The following is an 18,843-nucleotide window of genomic DNA, read 5'->3' as shown; positions in this document are numbered from 1 at the left end:
GACAGGCCCTGCCCTTTGCTCCACAGGCTAGAGGAAGTCCCCCTGGAGGTGCTGAGGCAGAGGGAATCCAAGTGGCTGGACATGCTCAACAACTGGGACAAATGGATGGCCAAGAAGCACAAAAAGGTGAGGGGCCTGGCCTTGGGCCTTGGGCTGGGAGTTGGCAGCCTGGGGAAGAAAAGGAAGAGGAACTGTATCAGCTTAGAGGAGCAGGAGCTTCTCCAACTGCCAGCAGTCTTGAGTGTCCCCATCTGCCAGCTCTGAAAAGGGAACAGAAGCTGGCTGGAGGGCAGGGACTAGTCTTTGCTTGGTCCTCCAAGATGACTTTAGATTCACACAGAACTTTGTCCTGGAGTCAAACTTCAAAGCCACTTTTATCCAAAAGCCCTTATGGGCAGCTTTCCTCCAACCCTTTTAGGAGAAGTTCTTTCTGCTACTTACCACCCACCTATCAGGGAGGACCGTATAATACTAGTAATAACTAACATGTGTTGAACATTTGCAGTGTGCTGGATGCTTGACTTGTGTGAACCTTACAACTCTCCAATGAGGTTGGTAGCAGTAGTACCCCTACTTTATGGGTGACCCACAAATCAAGGTTTGAACCCAGGCAGTCTACATTTAGTGCCTGCATTCTTCATTACCACCCTCTAGATTAATGTGATGAGTTCCCTCTTGCCTCCTGGCCAAAGGAAAAAGAACAAAAAAGTAATCTCACAGTTTAATGGTCTTATAAAAATGAAAATACCCAGTGGTCCTCTCCTTGTTGGTCTTTCTTTAGACACTAGCTCTATTGCCCCATAGGAACATCCTTGCCCACCACGATGTGTGTGTTGATGCCCTTGGCCACCTGGGCAGGATCCAGTTACTCCCCTGCCTAGTGGAGGCCTGTCCAGAACCTCATAGCCAGGGTCTCTCTGACAAGTTCCCAGGGCACAGAGCGAACCTGCTGTCCCACTGCAATCACCCTGATATGCTGGTCTGGTCCAGGCTGCCACAGCTGGCTGCAGGGCCTAGCAGAAAGCTCAGGACTGAAGGTCAGATATGGGCTTGGGCCCAGCCCCACTACCTTCCCTTCTTCATGCCTGTGGCTAGCTGTGCAACTTCGTGTGAGTCACTTCACCCTCTCAGCCTTGGGTTCCCTGGTTGAGTGGTAATGACAGTCATGTTGGGAGGCTCCCATGAGTTGGTGACTACAAAGCCCTGTGCCTATGGAGGAGAGGCACACCTGGGCCTGGGCTCTTTCTTGCTGTTCTATGTAGGCTTTGTAGTGTTCATTTTTTCTTATTAAATATTTCTCTTAAAAATTTTTTTTTAAAGATAATTGTTCTCAATTGCTTCCTACATGACTCTGGGATCTATTTTCCTGCCTCTTACCCCTCAGGCTCTTACCTTGAGCTTCAGCTCCCTCTCCGCTGTCTGTTGTGACTAGTGGCTGGCAGGGACAGTGGATCCTTCATGCCCCAGCCTCCCTTGCAAATGGGGATTCCAAAGGGGAGCCTTGGGGAGCTCCTTTCAGCAGAGCAGGCAGCACTACTTCCTCTTCCCTTTTGCTTCCCTGGAACTGTGGTTAGAGTCCCTACCCAGTAAGGGCCACCAGAGGAGGCTGTACCCTATTCTACCGAGAGGCCCTAGCCCTCTGCTCTCTACTCCTGCCACCTCAGCTGTGGTCACCCTGGCCATAGGAGCTCTTCTTGCCTGGCTGTGCAGGGTTGGGCTCTCCCCGTGATCAGGAAGTCATGGCACAGGAGGGACAATACCTGCTTCAGGAAGTGGGTCCAGACCCAACACTTCTCCTGGACTTATGTTGAGTCCCCAGGAGGGGACTGTATGGAGGCAAGGTTCTGGCTGGAATGCTGTCTTCCCCTGTAGGGCTCTGCTCAAACCATGGCCAAGGCCTCCCAGAGTTCAGCAGGTAGGGTGTGGCCTCACTCAGCTGTCAATCAGAGAATGATAATCCCTTGTGTTTTCGTTTTGCTGAGCACTTTCTCTTGGTTTATCTTTTCGGATCCCCACTGTTGCCTCCTCTCTAAGGCAGGCAGGTGGAGCTTGCCATCCCTATCACCTCTGTGCTAAGGACGATTCCAGAGGCCAGAGTGGGAAAAGCTGGCTGTACTCCTGGTTCTCCATCCCCACCTCCCCAGCCCTGGCCTGAGTGAGGGCAGGGCCTCTTTGAAAACCTTAATGGACTGAAGGTATTCCTGGGCTCCCCTGGGGCAGGCCAACTATGACAGGGGGCTGTGACGATGTTGGGGGCTGGCTCAGGTCAGGCTAAGCTTGGCCCTGAAGAGAGCCTAAAGGGCCTGTGGCTCTAGGCCATACTATATCCCTTTGCCAAAGTCTTCTCAGACCAAGTGGCCTCCTTAAGGAGACCCTTGTCCCACAGCAGCAGGAAACTATTTCCAGAGTCTGGGACAGTTCCCTTCCACTCCCTTCCTCACCCCCTCCTCACCCCACCTCCTCACCCCCTTTGCAGGCAGTCACAGAAGCTCGAGCTTAGCTCCCATGACCAGCCACTCTGCTCTTCCCCCACTGCCTCCAGCCTGTCTGCCTGTCTCCTTCCTGGTTCTTGACACTCTCTGACCCTTGGAAAATTTTCTCTTGTTTGTGTTGGTCATCGGGAAGGCTAGGCCTTCTGTGCTTCTCTGAGGATTCCAATGGGACTGTTTGAGGGGGTTTCCAGGTGAAGGGAAGTTAGGTGTGAACCTGAGCCCCTGAGGCTTCTGTGTCAGGCATTTTCCTGGGATGGAGGGGTGGAGAGGAAGGCATTTATTGAACACAGACTATGTGTCAGGGCCCATGCTAGGCATTTTCCCACCCTTCTAATAGAATCCTAGGTATTGCCATTCTGTTCTTAACTATTGATGAGAATCAATTGGCTCAAAGTCAGCACTGGATTCAAACTCACATCCAGTTGCTTTTCCCACTGCCCTGAGCTCCCATCTTTATCCCAGGCCAGGCTGCTTAGTGCAGGGGCTGAGGGGAGTATCATTGTCCAGTACCCCCCACCACCATTCTATAGGAGTGGTGCCTCTGCTTTTGCCCTCACCCTCCTTGACCATTGGCCTTGAGGCCAGGGAGGATGATCAAGGCAGCTGCCTCATCTCATTCTGTCCCAAAGCCTAGGTGGAGCTCACCTCTCATCTAGCTCTGAAAGTCCAGTGAAGTGCAAAATTCATGGGGCTGGATCCCTCTAGCCTGTGTGGTGTAGGAGGTAGTGGGTTCCTGATGGTGTGACCTTAATATTTTCCCAGTCTGTGTTTCAGTTTTCCCATTTGTAAAAGACATGATGATTTTTCAAGCTGGATTTTGATGGTGGAAACCTTATAAGAATTGAGCCCTAGCTCTGGGTCATGAGGTACCCCAAACACATCCTCCTTCTCCTCTCCCGTTTGTGAGTGGTAGGAAAGACCTGTGCCATCGTAGCAAGAGTTGGAATCATAATTCATAGCCGGGACAGCTACCTCAGCCCTGAGCTGGTAATTGTGGGAGCTCAGGGTCAAGGAGAGCAGAAGAGAGGATTCATGACCAAAACAAAGACGGAGCCATTCTGATCAGCTCCCATCTTCCTTCTGAGTTCTGCTGAGTTCTCTCCCCTCTAGGTGGGCTGTGTCCTGCCACATCGTTACTTAAACAAACATCCCCATGGAAGTGCCCAGGCCATGTCTCTGGGCTCATTCTGGGTCATCTCAAAAGCTACCCTCCCTGTAGCTTCAGCTGTGCCCCACACCATGCAGATCCCTCCCTAGTGATGCCCCATGGGGCTCCTCCAACTTGAACAGTTCCATTTTAATTCAGAAAATGGTCCTGGGGATTCAGAATTATGTAGTAGACCTCAGGAATATCTGTTTTGTCACCGGTCCAGGGCACAGGGAGACTGACATCACCTGGTGGCAGCATATCTAATTACAGTCATTACTCCCCCTGCCCCTGGGCATCCTAGGCTCTGCATTGTAGCAATAGTAGCAACAGGAGGGAAGTCCTCTTTTCGCCCCTTTTCTGCTTGCCCACTGTGCTAACTGAAGGCCCACCAAACACCAACAGAAGAGCTAGGCTGGCACACAGCCTCCGGAGGAGTTGCTTCAGTGGATTCACGAGCACAGTCCTCTTTTTGACTTTCAGATCCGTCTGCGGTGCCAGAAGGGCATCCCACCTTCTCTGCGGGGCCGTGCTTGGCAGTACCTGTCAGGAGGCAAGGTGAAGCTACAGCAGAACCCTGGAAAGTTTGATGTGAGTGGCCCTTCTTTCATCCTACCCTCCTTCCCACATCTCTTGATGTCCTTCACATGGCAGCAATCCTCCATGTGCTTACTTGGACCTCAGCAGTATGAGCTGATTAATAGGACCACCCATCAAATGCCCCACTGACCAGGCCTGTCCAACCTGTGACTCCTGGGGGCTCTGCCCATCTGAAGCTCCAGCACTGAGCAGGCTTCAGTGGGGTGGACAGATTTTCCATCCTCCCTTCCAGCTCTTTCTCTTGTCAACCACCCCGTTTTTGTTTTCTTGGGCTCAGTTAGGCCACCTCCCAGCTCTTGGTCATCAGGAGGGGACACTCAGACCACTTCCCTGACTGCCTTGGGCTCTGTCCTCTGGGCCTTTGCGGGCCTGCCCTCAGGGTCACAGAACCCTCAGTAACTCTTGGCCTCCCATCCTTGACTCTTTTCCTGCCTCATCCAAGCTGGCCAGACACAGTTCACCCATGCTGCTAGTGGGGTTGTCAGCCTTAAGGGTGGCGGAGCCAAACCAGTATCCTTTGGGGTTAGAAACCAGTCAGTGGCCAGAGAGGGTATCCTCTGCAGGCATGCCTTCCCCTCCCTACCTGTTGCCCCCTACCCCATGGCTGCCAGAGTAAGAATACCACTCCATTCGTGGGACTTCTTAGGGCCCACCTGGACTGGGCAGCAGCTCCAGCATGCTCCCCTGTGGGAGGCACTTGGCTCCCCTGGGGTTACCCCTGCTTAGCTGCCAGACCTGGCCCCAGGCATCAGGGTTTCTCCCAAGCTCTTAGGACTGGTGACAGGCAGTGAGACAGAGCTGCTAGCTACCAGCTCTTTGTTGACATACTTCATGCTTTGGCAAACACTCTTGCTTTGCCAAACCTGTTCCTGAGAAGAGTGGGCGGGGCGGGGCAGCCTAGAGTTCCTGCTGTTGACCTGAAGACGGTGAGAGTCATTTGCTAGCAGTACTTGGCCGTGGGGCTGCAGGGTTTGGTGGAGTGTCTGGTTGGAAGCAGCTCTGGGAATCAGGGTGATTGGACTGTCCCACAGAGCAGCAATACCAGGCCTCTTGACTCCAGTGTCTTCTTCCCATCTGTTTCATTTCAGGAGGCTGCATCCTGGGTGGAGGGGGAAAGTTCAGTTGGGAACCTCTGTCCAAGTCCATGGTTTACCTCTCGCTGCTAGAGTACAGGCATGGGAGCCAAGAGCTTCATTGGCCTGGCCAGACTCCAGGTTCCATAGTTAGCAAATGTGAGCCCATCCTGTGTGAGTGGCAGAGCACAGAGCTGTGTGTGCATTCTGTGTGGGGGGAGTAGTGTATCTGGAGAGGAATCAGCCACCTTTTGAAGTCTTGAGGGTTGCTTGTGGGAGAAGGTAGACTTGCCAAGAAAGGCCTTCTAGATCCTCTGAAGCTGAGTGGTGGGTCCCCAGGGCAGCCCTGGGGGCTGAAACAGTGGTTTTCAAGCTCACCTAGAAGGACTTTGCCTGTGGATGACATGGAGGAAGTGAGTAAGAATGAGAAGCTCCCTCTGGCTGCTGTGGACATGACAGCCAGAGGCAAGGGTACAGTGACAGGCTATTGGTGGCAGCACCTATGCCTGTATTCCCCTGAAGACCCAGGTGGCTGACCCCAATCTCAGCTGTCAAGGTAGGTTCCGCAGCCTCTCATGGCTTCATGTTCTCCTGTACTTGCTAATTCTTCCTCCCTCATTGGGCAGGGCAAGACCTCTGTCCTTTTCTTACCTGGTTTTCTTCTCTGGCTTCATCTCATGATGGTGCGAGTGCCTTCAGGCTCTCTTGGAGGCTGCAGTAGCTGCATCACCTGCCAGTGGCCCACACCTGCCTTTGATTCCCAGAGCCCTTTCTTCCCACAGGCCCTTCAGCTATACCTCTTCCTTTCTGAACCACCCATATGTGGTTAAGTGCCTTGGGCTGCTGAGGTACCAGGTGATCACATCTTAGGAACTGACTTCTTGGGTTCTCAGATCCCTACCTTACCAGAGCCCTCTGGAGAATTTGTGGGATCCTCCTCCCTTTTCTGACAAAAACAATTCTGCATCGTACTCAGTATCCAGCCCTGGGTTTGATTTGGGAGGTTCATAGGACACACACAAGCCCCCATCCTGAAAATATGTGGGACTCTAGAGGTTGTACACCCTCTTCTTCAGCTGTGTGCCTGATCAAAAGCCCTCTGAAGGCACTGGTCCTTCTTTCTACCCTCCAGCCTTGAACACTCTTATTAGTTTTTTTGCTCAGTACTTACTCTCTCAAGTTACCTGACATCCTAGGGTCTTTAGTTTAATGTTGGGACACACCCACTGAGGGGGCACAAGAGGGAAAGGGGCTTTTTTGAAGATACCTGCCAGTCAAGGCCAGGGCCTGGGTCTGTGCCCACAGAATCTAGCCCTTATCCCAGGGGCCTTCCCTAATGCTGCATCAGCCCTGCAGGCAGCGTGTACGTGGTCTACTTCCCTGCTCAGCCCTCCAGGTTTCCTTTTTATTGATTTTCTTTCTATTTTTTTTTTTAAGATTTATTTATTGATTTTAGAGAGAGTGCGAGAGAGCGCAAGTGTGTATGAGTGGGGGGGAGAGGCAGAGAGAGAGGGAGACAAGCAGACTCCCCGCTGAGCAGGGAGACTGACGTGGGGCTCGATCCCAGGATCCTGAGATCATGACCTGAGCCGAAATCAAGAGTCGGTTGCTTAACTGACTGAGCCACCCAAGTCCCCCAATTTTTTCTTTCTATTTTTAAAGTTGGGGTATTTACAGAGTGAAATACACAGATCTTAAGTGTGCAGTTCAGTGAATTTTGACAAAGAATACATATCCATGTAACCAACGCGCAAGTCGTGACATAGAACATTTCAAATGATGGGGAAATGATTTTTCTTTGTGTAATACTTGTTTTAAAAATGGTATTCATGTTAAAAGGTTCACAGAAGTTTAAAGAAAAGAGTAAAACTTTGTTGAAACCCCAGCACCCAGTGATGGCTCTGAGTTTAATGATTAAATGTCACATCCTTCCAGATAGCACTCTGTGCAGATCCCTCTCTTCTTCTCTCTCTCTCCGTCTCATACACACACACACACACACACACACACACACACACACCTTCCTGAATAGGTGATGCCACTTGCACAAGGAGACAGATAGCAGAGGAGTTGGGATCAATGGCTCTGAGTCAACCTGGCTTCCAGGCCCAGCTCCACCATTTTTCTAACCATGAGGACTTGGGCAAGTGACTTTTCTTTGATCCTCAGTTTCCTCATCTGTGAAGAGTATAATGATAGGACTTTTCTTTGAGGTTGAGAAGAGACAATGAGGCCCATGGGTAGCTCAGAGCAGTGCTAACAGTGGTAGCTATTGCTTTGATAGTAACCTTCCATCTTAAGGACCTAAGGTGTTTGAGTGAGTCTTGAATAAAGTGCCTGGAGGTTATTTCCAGCCACAGCTGTGACAGACACTCTTGACTACATGGGTCTTCCTGGAGCCAGGATCACCCGAGAGGGTTTCTAGGGCCCTTCCCTCCTTGCCTCTTTGCCCCTTCTCTCTCATTCTTCTCAGGCTTCCTTACCTGAGCTTCCTGACTTGTCTTCAGGAAGGCCCAATTCATGATGGGTAGGCATTGCCCCTAGCAGAGGGCTCCTCTAATACCTGGGACAGTTGTATCTTCCCAGCAGCCATCCCTAACTCCTAATACATGCTCTTGATCTTGCTTCTAGGAGCTGGACATGTCCCCTGGGGACCCCAAGTGGCTGGATGTGATTGAACGTGATCTGCACCGGCAGTTCCCTTTCCATGAGATGTTTGTGTCCCGGGGAGGCCATGGGTGAGCAGCTGGGTCTTATGGGCTGGAGGTGGTTCTGGGCCCTGTCCCTCAGGGCGCAGAGGAGTAAAATGAGTTTGGGTGTATCTCAGGGACCCAGAAGCTGGGAGCGCCAAACTTTGCTGTTAGAGTTTCCGTTTGGTTTGAATCAGATGGGTCTCCTTAGCTTCTTCTCTTACCTTTGGGGCAACTTTTGTTTACTCCCCAGAGTGCTAGAGCTTGCCTGGTCCTCTTCTGGAAATAGGTTTTGGTGGGGAGAAAGAGGGTTAGAGATAACTGGGTGGGCAGAGGGGAAAGGTAGGTAGGCCAGGCCGGAGGACCAAGACAGACCCCTGGGACAAAGCTTTCTGGCCAAGGAGACACAACTGCTGAACGAGAGGCCCACACTTCCAGCCCTGACACACCCTTACCAGGCATCCTGCCTGGCTCTATCTCTGCTTTTTCTTTGAGCCTCTGTTCTCACCTGTCAAATGGGTTGGGGCGGGACCGGGAGAGGTGCCCTCCCTGCCGCCTCCTCTGGTCTTGTGAGAGTCTGTGTGCTGCAGTGGGAGACTGACCCCTTGCTGACCACAGTCAGGTCACCAGGGAGGTGCAAATTCTGAGACAGGTCTGGTCTGGTAGGGGGTGGCAGAGTCATACCCATCTTCCCTGCCCCACTCGGCCCTTCTACAGCCAGCAGGACTTATTCCGTGTACTGAAGGCCTATACCCTTTACCGACCTGAGGAGGGCTACTGCCAGGCCCAGGCACCCATTGCTGCTGTTCTGCTCATGCATATGCCTGCTGAGGTACCACCAAGCCCTGGACGGGGTGAGTGGGTGGGCAGGGAATTCCCAGCAGAAAGGCCTCATGTCTCTCTTGCCCACAGCAAGCCTTCTGGTGCCTGGTGCAGATCTGTGAGAAGTACCTGCCTGGCTACTACAGTGAGAAACTGGTGAGTGCTTGCTGGGTCCAGACCAGGCCTGGGACCTGCCCTTTGCGGCCTCTCCAGGCCTTTCTCTCCACAGCTACTGTTGCCCCAGCTTAAAACCTTCCCAGACTTCTGTTGCTTTCAGGCTAAAGACCCAAGGCCTTCCAAGGTCAGGTCTTCTAAGCTCCAGAGTTATCGGTTTCACGCTGGCCTCCGTCTCTGCTTCCAGCCGTCTGGCTGCTTGGCAGGATCACAGTTCCTCCCGTGCACCAAATTCCTCCCTGCTTCAGCCTTGGCATAGGCTTAAACCTCTACCCCCTTCATTCCCTCCTTTCCTTCAGCTTTCAGCCCTCAGGGAGCTTTTTGTCACCCTGACAGGTGGGACCTCTGGCACATGCTGATCCAGCATTCCTGGTTCTGCCATATTCTGGGCACTTAGCCACCTCCCCCACCAACGCCTGCCCTGCCGCTAGTCTCTTTGCTCCTGTGATTCATCTGTCTGCCCCTTATCACTACATGCTCCTTGAGGTGGACCAGCTATGTCTGCTTTGCTCTTCAGTGTATCCCAGCACCCAACACAGGGTTGGCTCCCTGCAGGCAGTAGCTGACTAAGGGATGAATGAATGTCTGCCTGGTACTGGGAGCCAGAGTGTAGTCTGTCCTGCCTGCTTCGAGCCTGCAGTCCTGGCCCCATGGCCTCACTGTGTCTTCTAGGAGGCGATCCAACTGGATGGGGAGATCCTCTTCTCACTGCTACAGAAGGTGTCACCTGTGGCCCACAAACACCTCAGCCGGCAGAAGATCGACCCGCTGCTGTACATGACAGAGTGGTTCATGTGTGCCTTTGCCCGCACCCTGCCCTGGAGCTCCGTGCTGCGCGTCTGGGATATGTTCTTCTGTGAAGGTACTGGGCTGGGCTTGGGGGAACACCCCTGCCTCTAACCCAGTCCACAGGGGGCCTCTCTTTTCAGAGAAACTCCTTACAGGCCCTTTTACCACCCCCTCATGCAGGAGTCAAGATCATCTTCCGGGTGGGGCTGGTGCTGCTGAAACATGCGTTGGGCTCCCCTGAAAAGCTCAAAGCCTGTCAGGGCCAGTATGAGACTATCGAGCAACTGCGGAGCCTCAGCCCCAAGATCATGCAGGAGGCCTTCCTGGTCCAGGAGGTGCGGCCCAAACCCTCCCATCACTGCTGGGTGGGAGTGGGAGACGTGGGGGCCCTTTAGAAGGGACCTAGTGTAACTCTCTGCCCCGAAGGTGGGTCACTGGTGCCAGGCCTGGTGCTCAGCAGCTCAAGATGGTGTGGGTAGACCTTATCCTCCTGTCTTAATGAGAAGACAGGGGCACAGAGAGGCCTAGGTTTGGAGGGCCTTCCCTGTTCTGAACCATTTGGGAATGAGAGAAGCTGCAACTCATTACCCTCTCTTCTTTCCTGGTACCACATCCATGGGCTTGGCTTTATTTTCCTGTTTTTCTTTCTTTTGTGGATTTTTGTCTCTCAGGGGCTGTACTTAGGTGACACATAGTTGCTCTGGGACTTGTGATCACCACAGGGACCAGACCCCCATTATTCCAAGGGTCAGCCGTTAGTGACCAGGGCTGGGGGATGATGAGCGAGAGCAGGGCCAGGTTGGGAGGTAGAGGGGAAGTTTCTTCCTGGTGCCCATTTTCCTGTCGTCACCGACACAGGTGGTAGAGTTGCCGGTGACAGAGCGCCAGATTGAGCGTGAGCACCTCATCCAGCTGCGGCGCTGGCAAGAGACCCGGGGTGAGCTGCAGTGCTGCTCCCCGCCCAGGCTGCATGGTGCCAAGGCCATCATGGAGGCAGAGCCAGGCCCCCGGCCCATCCTGCAACCTTCACCATCCATCCGCCTGCCCCCAGATGCCCCCTTCCCTAGCTCCAAAGGCAAGCCCAAGCCACCCAAACAGAGCCAGAAGGAGAAGGAGCAGTGGAAGCAGGCAAAGGCAAGTGCGCAGCTGGATAAGCCCCCAACCCCAAGTCAAGCCAACGTGGCAGCCGCTGCGGGAGATGCATGTCCCCCACAGGATGTGCCCCTGAAGAATCCAGCCCACCAGGATCCAGCCCATCAGGACCCAGCTCCACAGGACTCAGCTCCCCAGGATTCAGCCCATCACCGCTCCCAGGATTCAGTCCACCACCACTCCCAGGAGAGCCTGACGTCCCAGGAGAGTGAGGACACCTACTTGTAACCCTGGCAGCTCAGGCCTGTAGGGTGGGGTCTCCACACACCTACATGGCTCACAGACTGACATTCGAGGGCCTGCCCATGCTCTGAGGGCCCAGCTGCCTGGCCACTGGGTGGCAGAGAGTCTGGCTGGCCCAGCACAGATTCTGCCTGAGCCTTTTTATTTATTTTCTCCAGAGTGGAGCTTGGGCCAGCCCAGCCGGGCAGGCAGAAGTGAGGGCCAATGGGTGGGGCCTCACTCAGCCCCCTCCTCCTGGGGGGATGCTTCCCAGGGCTAGGGTGCTGTTGTGAGGGGAGAGGGTGGGGTAAAGGGTGGGGTGCTCTTTGTGTAAAATAGAAACATGGTTTTGTACAGAAATAAACAGGCTTGTGTAGAGAGTTGGTGTGTGGCTAGGGACTGGGAAGGGGAGCCACCCCTGGTGCTTAGCATCTCTTCTCTGTACCTTACAGAGCCCCTAATCCTGGCCCCAGCCCAGCACCAGAGCCTCCCTAAGAAGTACCTTTTCCATAGGCCAGTCCTTGTTCCTGGCCTCCACTTTCCCTCACTCCATCCCCTCTGCCCCATGTCCACCAGTCTGCCATGGATGAGGGTCACCGGAGCTAGAGCCCAGTGCTGGAGCAGAGCAGGGCCTGCTTCCTAGGCCTTGGTGCCTACCCATCTTTGAGGGGAAGGGGCTTCTTAAGGAGGTCTTTTCAGGGCCCTTCTCCACCAACGCCCCTCACCTGGATGCCACTTCAGACCCCATTAAGGTTCTGAGTGTTCATTTTGGGTTGAGTGCTGGCACCAGAGGTCGGGGACCATGAATGCCCTTACGTGCTAAGTCCAGGCCTCCACTGGACACTGAGGGATGAGGGAAGAAATTTGGGTCTTTGAGAGAAGGCTGCCTGTGGTTTCCTGAGCACTTAGCATGTGCCACGCTGGGCTGGTTGTGTCACCAGCTGATCAGGTAGTCTCTATTATCCCCATTTTACAGATGAGGAAACAGAGGAGCTGAGTGGGAAAGATGACACTGGTCGATTTGCACCTAAAACCTCTCAGCTACCTCTCCTGACCAGGGTGCCTGGTGACCTGGCAATGCCACTGAGGGCCCAGGCAGGCGCTATGGTCACAACCTGATGACTGGTGAGGGTAAGGACAGGGTGTCCCTGGGAAAGGCCCCCCCTTCTGCTGAGGAAGCAGCTTTTCCAGTCAAACAATAGCGGCTGTTCCTGGCAGGCTACCAAGCTGGGCTGGGCCATGGTGGGAGGGGTGGGAGAGGGAGGAGAAGAGCCTCCCTAGGAGTTTTCAGGAATCACAGGGCCTGGGCCTGGAACATCTTGTCCTGGTACAGCTGGGGATACTGAGGCCTAGGGAGGTCAAGTGTCATGTGAGCCTATCAGGGCAGACTACCCACTTCCTGCCTCCCACCCCTCACCCCTGTGGTTTCCCACCCCATCTGTACCTGCCATAAGAGGCTTTGAGGACAGTCCCCTCCCCCTGGCTCTCCAGGGGACAGGCCAGGATGTGGCAGCTGCAGTATTCCACAGGAATCCCTTGAGCCAAAGAGTCCAGGGAGGGAGGGTGCTGCCCAGCTTCCATCCACTACAGTACAGGTTCTTGAGCAGGCAGGAGGCTTGTGTAGGCCTGCTGGGTCCCAGTCAGGCCTAAGGCTGGTTTTAACCTGTTTGGTTCAAAGCCTCAGATCTGAAGCCTGAGGATGCTCAGGCCAGACAAAGCACCCCCCCCCCCCAGCATGCTCTGTCTGTCCTGCTATAGGGCCTAGGTGTGCTGATACCTGCTTAGCCTTGGAGCCTTCTTAAACCTGAGGCGGCCTGAGCAGAACCCAGTTCTAATGTTGAAATGACCCCAAGTTGGTCTAATAAGCCTCAGATCTGGGGCATCTGCCAGTGCTGGGGGCCTCCGTGGGCATGAAGCAAGTTTACATGTGCTCAGGCCACCTCGGTTCTGCTAATGGCTGCAGGCTTTGGGAGGCCTCAACAGGGCTCAAGTCTCAGGTCTGAGATCTGAGTGCCCAGTGAGCCTTAGATGCATGGGCCTGTCCCCTGAAGTCTGGGCTTTGAGCATCCCTGGCCCAAGCACTTAGTCTTTTTTTTTTTTTTTTTAAGATTTTATTTATTTATTTGACAGAGAGAGAGAGACGGCCAACGAGAGAGGGAACACAAGCAGGGGGAGTGGGAGAGGAAGAAGCAGGCTCATAGCGGAGGAGCCTGATGTGGGGCTCGATCCCAGAACGCCGGGATCACGCCCTGAGCCGAAGGCAGACGCTTAACTACTGAGCCACCCAGGCGCCCCCCAAACACTTAGTCTTGAAGGGTCTCAAGCCTGGCCACCTTCACCCCCTACCTCACAGTATCTTATTCAAATATAAGTGGCTGGGGCCCTCCCTATCTCTGTGACCCTCGTGGGTAAGGGTCTTCTTCCATAAAGGGAAAGAGGGAGGAAGGTTGGGAGAGAATCACAGAGTGACCCGGGCTGCACAGCCTACCCCTACCCCTCCATGCTCCAAAGTTTTCTGGGCAGCACTCTGATCCTAGCTGAGCTCCCGCTCGTCCCGCGGCCCTTCGGAGCTTCAAGGATATCAATCATAAGACTGAAGGACAGAAACCATTCCATACCTCCCTCCTGCTTCGGACCCCAGCGAGGAAGGCGACCTGCGGAAAAGGCGGAGCCCCGGAGAGGGGGCGCGGCATGGGCGGGGCCTGGAGGACTCAAGCTGGGCGGGATCAGCCTGTGATCCCCGAGCCGTAGCTAAAGGGGCGGAGTCATCAGGGGCGGGGCTCGGCGGGCTGGAATGTGAGGGATGAGGCTCTGGCCTTAAGAAGGAGGCGTGGCCACTCTGGATAGGCCGCCCGCCCCTCAGGGCGTGGCTGTCAGGGAACTGGTCGCGGCGAGGGGCTGGGAGGGTCCGCAGCGTAGCTGGAGGCATGGACGCGGCCGCGCAGCGGCTCCTTTAAGCCCCCGGCCCCGCCCCCACCGCCCCGCCCCCGGCGGCGGCCTGGGTCTGGTTGGCGGCGGGGTCGGGTCCGCGCGGACCGTGATGGAGCTGCACATCCTAGAGCACCGGGTGCGGGTGCTGAGCCTTGCCCGCTCAGGTCTCTGGCTCTACACCCACCCGCTCATCAAGCTACTCTTCCTGCCCCGCCGCAGCCGGTGCGCGCCCGGGTTCGGGGGCACAGGTGGGGGTGGGCTCCGCTGTTGCTCCGGGACGGGGTCGGGAGATTAACATCGCCGCGGGGCGAGAGCAAGCGGGCGGGGAGGGCCCTTCTCCTCCCTACCCCCCCCCCCGCGGCCGCCATCCGGCTTGGGCCTACCCTCCCTGGGACCGCCGCCTATCCGGCCCCATGAGGCCCCCTCCTAGGGCCAGTTAAGGCGCAAACAACCTGGGGTGAGCAATGCTTAACTCCAAGTGGTGTCAGATGGGGACAGTTCCTTCCTGGCGACTGCGGGGAGCTTCTTCCAGACGCCTTCCATCGGGTCAGAGGGGCAGGTCTAGGGGGCCCGAAGTCCAACGCCCCCAGGGCTGTAGCGGCGGGTGAGCCTCTCCTCCTTCCCGGAATGGAGGGTCGGGTGATCCTACAGACGTTGGGAGGCGAAAAACAGTTCGTGATTCCGGTGATGAGGCCCACACCCCACTGGCCTGGGGAGAAAATTGAGGCTTGAGGGGGCAGGGAGGCGCCCAGCAGGAGTCCTTCTGGGCGAACTGGAGCGAAGTCCTGCCCGCCCCCTCCGCCCAACCCAGGCTGAAGATGCCCCCCCACCCCCATCCAGGTGCAAGTTCTTCAGCCTGACGGAGACCCCTGAGGATTACACGCTCATGGTGGACGAGGAGGGCTTCAAAGGTGGGGGCTGGGCTGGGGAAGGATGTCGTGCTCCCCTCTTTGTGGGATTCTCACTAGATCCTGGGATCCAAAGTCGCAAGAGCTGGGGCCTTGAAGGCAGATGGGTCTGGGTTCGAATTCGAATCTGCCACTCACTGGCTGTGTGCCCTTGAGCAAGTCACTTCCTCTCTCTGAGCTGTTTGTTTCCTCTTATGTAAAATGGGTATAGTTACGGTTCTGATCTAATAGGATCCCGTGAGAACTTTATAGACAGGGCTGTGAAGGGCACTTAGCAACCTCAGGCCAGTAGCAGAGCCTCAGTTACAGTTCAGGGCAAGAATCGGGGGTTCCTGTGGCAGTTATGTCCCCCTGGCCATTATTTCTCCCTGGTCTTTTCTCTCTGGTGCCGATCACCCCCTCCTTGGCTGGTCTGGGAACTCCAGGAGTCTGAGGGTTGGGAAAGGAATGCAGGAGCAGGCAGCCAGCCGACGTCAGGGTCCTGGGGGGCCTCCTGGCTGCACTTGGGAGATTAGCAGCCACCCGGGCCCTGGCTCCTACTCTGGACTGGACGCCAGCCTGGTTTCTCCCTGGTCCCTGAAGCTGACATCTGGCTTCTACTCCTGCCGTCTCGATCCCTCCTCACAGGCCTGGAGCCTCAGGCCCCGAAACTGAGGCTTGGCCCATCCTCCACTGCAGCCCTTCGGGCCTTAGTTTCCCTGTTTGTACTGCAGGAAAGTCTGGGTCTGCCCGGGGAGAAGGGCATCCCTCTGCTAGCCTGATTTGCTGGTGCCCCCTGGTGGTTCCGTGTGGTATAAAACCTCAATCTGCAGAACGCTATCGTGAGGTACATGCTCTCATCCCGTTTTACATACGAGGAAACTGAGATTCAGAGAAGTTCAATCATTTACCCCAGGTCAACAGCAAGTAAATGGTGAGGCTGGGATTTGAACCGAGGTCTGTCTGAATCTGGAGCTCCAGTCTTAACTGGGAGGTTTCCATCCCTAGTAGGCTAGCACCTGAAGCACTTCTCAGTCCTTGCATACGTGTAGTTCTCAGGAGCAGAACTTGGGAGAGGGAGACAGCCCCAGTCTCCAGACCTGCCCTTACCTTGGTAGAACCCCACCCCCCCGCCCCTGGCACAGACAGGGAAACCGAGGGGCAGGGGCCAGCCGGATAGGCCCTGACCTGCTGTATACTTCCTGCTCGCAGAGCTACCCCCGTCTGAGTTCCTTCAAGTGGCTGAGGCCACATGGCTGGTGCTGAATGTGTCATCCCACAGTGGTGCAGCAGTGCAGGCTGCTGGGGTCACCAAAATCGCCCGCTCAGTCATTGCGCCATTGGCGGAGCACCACGTGTCTGTGCTGATGCTGTCCACTTACCAGACAGACTTCATCCTGGTGAGTTTTCGGCAGGCTCCTGTGCGGGGCAGAGTGGGCACGGGTGCCTGGGGCCTCATGTGATGTGTCATCCCTCTGTGATCCAGGTGCGGGAACAGGACCTGTCTGTGGTGATCCACACACTATCCCAGGAGTTCGACATTTACCGAGAAGTGGGCGGGGAGCCTGTGCCTGTTGCCAGGGATGATTCCAGTAATGGCTTTCCCCGTTCTCAGCATGGTGAGGCTACCTTCTGACACCCAGACCTAGGCAGGGCCTCCTCTTCCCGCTGGGGCCCTTCCCTTGTGAGGGTTGGTCTGTGGGCGTGGGGATACCAGCTGACACTGACTGCCTCACAAGGTAGGGAGCTGTGGTGGAGAAAAGAGGTGGGTTCCTGTAGAGCACGACCCTACACCCCACCCAGGCCCCTCCCTCTCTGGCCACCAGGGGGCGCCCCAGCCCACAGTCGCCCTGACAGCTGCTGCCTGGTCCCTCCTAGCAGGGCCCAGCCCCACCGTGCATCCCATTCAGAGCCCACAGAACCGCTTCTGTGTCCTCACACTGGACCCAGAGACGCTGCCAGCCATTGCTACGACACTCATCGATGTCCTCTTCTACTCCTACAGGTGGGCCTTGTTTGCGCCTTGTCTCTTTGTCCTCCCACCGTTGTTCCCTGTGCTGTGTCCCACCACCTCCCTCCGGTCCCTCAGTTCTGCCACTGTGTGCCCTGTTCTGTGTCGTGGGTTCCTGGCAGCCTGCGATACCTGTGTGCCCCTCACTGACGTTCAGGGAAGACCCCAATGTAGCTGCCACCCTTTCCTGCAGTGTGAGCTGAGACAACCCCGGGCCATGGCTTGGTCTGGCCCTCCGCCAGCCCTGGTGTCCAGTGTCTTTGGAAGAGGCGAGATCCATAGTCCTGTCCTAGCCCCACCTGACACCATCAGGAGATCAGGGCCCTCAGACAGGAGAGGAAAGGAGCCCAGGGAAGGGAGAAGATGCAGTGGGCTGGGTGCCCCGAAGAGCACTTGAGCCTCCTGTCCTTTTCCAGTGCGCCCAAGGAGGCAGCCTCTGGAGGTCCTGGACCCAGCTCCATTACATTCTTCGCCTTCTCCCTCATCGAGGGCTACATCTCCATCGTCATGGACGCCGAGACACAGAAAAAGTATGCGACTCCTAAGCCCCGTGGACCACCGATCCCAAGCCCAGCCCTAGGGAGGGAGGAGGCGGAGTGTGAGACTCTGAGGTCACCAGGTCACCCTGGTTCCAGGGGCTCACATTGGGGCAGGGAGGGGGGGGGTGCCCTGCCCACTACCCATCTGCCCCTGCAGGTTCCCCAGTGACCTCCTGCTGACCAGCTCCTCGGGAGAGCTGTGGAGGATGGTGCGCATCGGGGGACAGCCCCTGGGCTTTGGTGAGGGCTGCCTCTTGTGTGTTGGGCACTCGGGGAGGACCTGGGGGGGCGGCCAGGATGACCCACCACATGGACTCCCCCCCGCCCGTAACCCTCAGATGAGTGTGGGATCGTGGCCCAGATCGCAGGCCCCCTGGCTGCGGCCGACATCTCCGCTTACTACATCAGCACCTTCAACTTTGACCATGCCCTGGTGAGCGCCGTGGGTTGGGCTCCTGGAAGGACGCTGAGACCCAGGAGGGTGGGGAGGGTGCAGGATGTAGTCCGTTCAGGCTGGGAGGCTGGCATGGCCCTGACCCCTCCCTCCGCCCACCTGCCCACAGGTGCCTGAGGACGGCATCGGCAGTGCCATTGAGGTCCTCCAGCGACGGCAGGACGGCCAGGGCTCCTGAGGCCTCCGTGCTCGCCCTTCGCCCCAGGCTTCCAGAGACTTCTCTAAGCTATTTCCTCAAGCTCTGGGATGAGCCCTCTCCACCCCCATTCCTGCGGGGGGACCCCTCCTTCTGCTCTCTGTATGTAAGCTGCGTGCAGGCACCGGCTCTACCGTGGACACGCGTGTCTGCCCACGCAGGGGAACACGGTGCTCTGGGCTTCCTCTGGGAACCCCTTACCCCATCACTCCCTGCGCGGCCTCAGCGTTTGCACAGTCCCTGCCTGAGGTCCGAGCCCTCCCCCCCTTCAGCGCTCTGGGCCAGCTGCTCCCTAGATAGGGCCCCGATTTCCGTTCTGCCTCTGGCTGGGTTGCCTTCCCTGGCCAGGTGATTCTGACAGTGCCTGCCCCTTTGGGGGCCTCCGAGAAAAGTATTTTTACATCTTTCTCCCTTTTTTATTGACTTGTTAATAAAGGGCTTGTAGTTATGAAGGGTTGGGCTGTGGTCCATGGGGGTTGTCTGAGCTCGGGCAGGGCTGCTCTGCTGCTCCTCCCAGCCCGTCTGCCTGAAGTCCTGGTCTGTCCCTGTATAGCTGGCTCTGGCTGGGCTCACCTAACTCAGTTCTCACCTCGGGGAGAACTGAACCTTTGAGAAGGGAAGTGACTTAGCCAAGATCACCTGATTCCCATCCAGGGCTGCCTGC

At 56.1% G+C, this 18,843-nt stretch overlaps 2 protein-coding genes across 9 annotated transcripts in view; both read left to right on the top strand.

Moving 5' to 3' along the window:
• The window catches only part of TBC1D10A (TBC1 domain family member 10A), a 29,945-nt gene extending 18,406 nt beyond the window's left edge, over positions 1 to 11,539 (top strand). Inside the window, exons 2-9 of the mRNA XM_026484807.4 lie at positions 27 to 126; positions 4,123 to 4,230; positions 7,944 to 8,050; positions 8,720 to 8,834; positions 8,915 to 8,980; positions 9,671 to 9,860; positions 9,968 to 10,122; positions 10,646 to 11,539. Coding sequence (XP_026340592.1) covers positions 27 to 126; positions 4,123 to 4,230; positions 7,944 to 8,050; positions 8,720 to 8,834; positions 8,915 to 8,980; positions 9,671 to 9,860; positions 9,968 to 10,122; positions 10,646 to 11,167 — 1,363 coding nt within the window. The 3' untranslated portion in view covers positions 11,168 to 11,539. The remainder of the gene's footprint in view (positions 1 to 26; positions 127 to 4,122; positions 4,231 to 7,943; positions 8,051 to 8,719; positions 8,835 to 8,914; positions 8,981 to 9,670; positions 9,861 to 9,967; positions 10,123 to 10,645) is intronic.
• A 2,540-nt stretch (positions 11,540 to 14,079) lies between these two features.
• On the top strand, positions 14,080 to 18,631 carry CASTOR1 (cytosolic arginine sensor for mTORC1 subunit 1). 8 transcript variants are annotated; one of them, XM_026484803.4, is made up of 9 exons: positions 14,128 to 14,314; positions 14,933 to 15,003; positions 16,192 to 16,379; positions 16,466 to 16,598; positions 16,858 to 16,984; positions 17,407 to 17,520; positions 17,687 to 17,769; positions 17,868 to 17,962; positions 18,093 to 18,631. In XM_026484803.4, exons 1-9 carry the CDS (start codon positions 14,202 to 14,204, stop codon positions 18,159 to 18,161), a joined length of 993 nt encoding a protein of 330 aa, XP_026340588.1. In that variant the 5' UTR covers positions 14,128 to 14,201; the 3' UTR covers positions 18,162 to 18,631. The 8 variants fall into 8 exon arrangements, 7 of the variants coding, with proteins under 7 accessions (XP_057161964.1, XP_026340588.1, XP_057161965.1 ...); XM_026484805.4 differs by having other exon boundaries at positions 14,130 to 14,314; positions 16,861 to 16,984; XM_026484802.4 differs by having other exon boundaries at positions 14,138 to 14,696; positions 16,861 to 16,984.
• The last annotated feature ends 212 nt before the right edge of the window (positions 18,632 to 18,843 follow it).

The sequence above is a fragment of the Ursus arctos genome, unplaced genomic scaffold (genome assembly GCF_023065955.2).
Source record: "Ursus arctos isolate Adak ecotype North America unplaced genomic scaffold, UrsArc2.0 scaffold_34, whole genome shotgun sequence".
Lineage (NCBI taxonomy): Eukaryota > Metazoa > Chordata > Mammalia > Carnivora > Ursidae > Ursus > Ursus arctos.
Note: the sequence above shows the minus strand (reverse complement) of the source record. Positions and strands in the feature narration are given on the sequence as shown.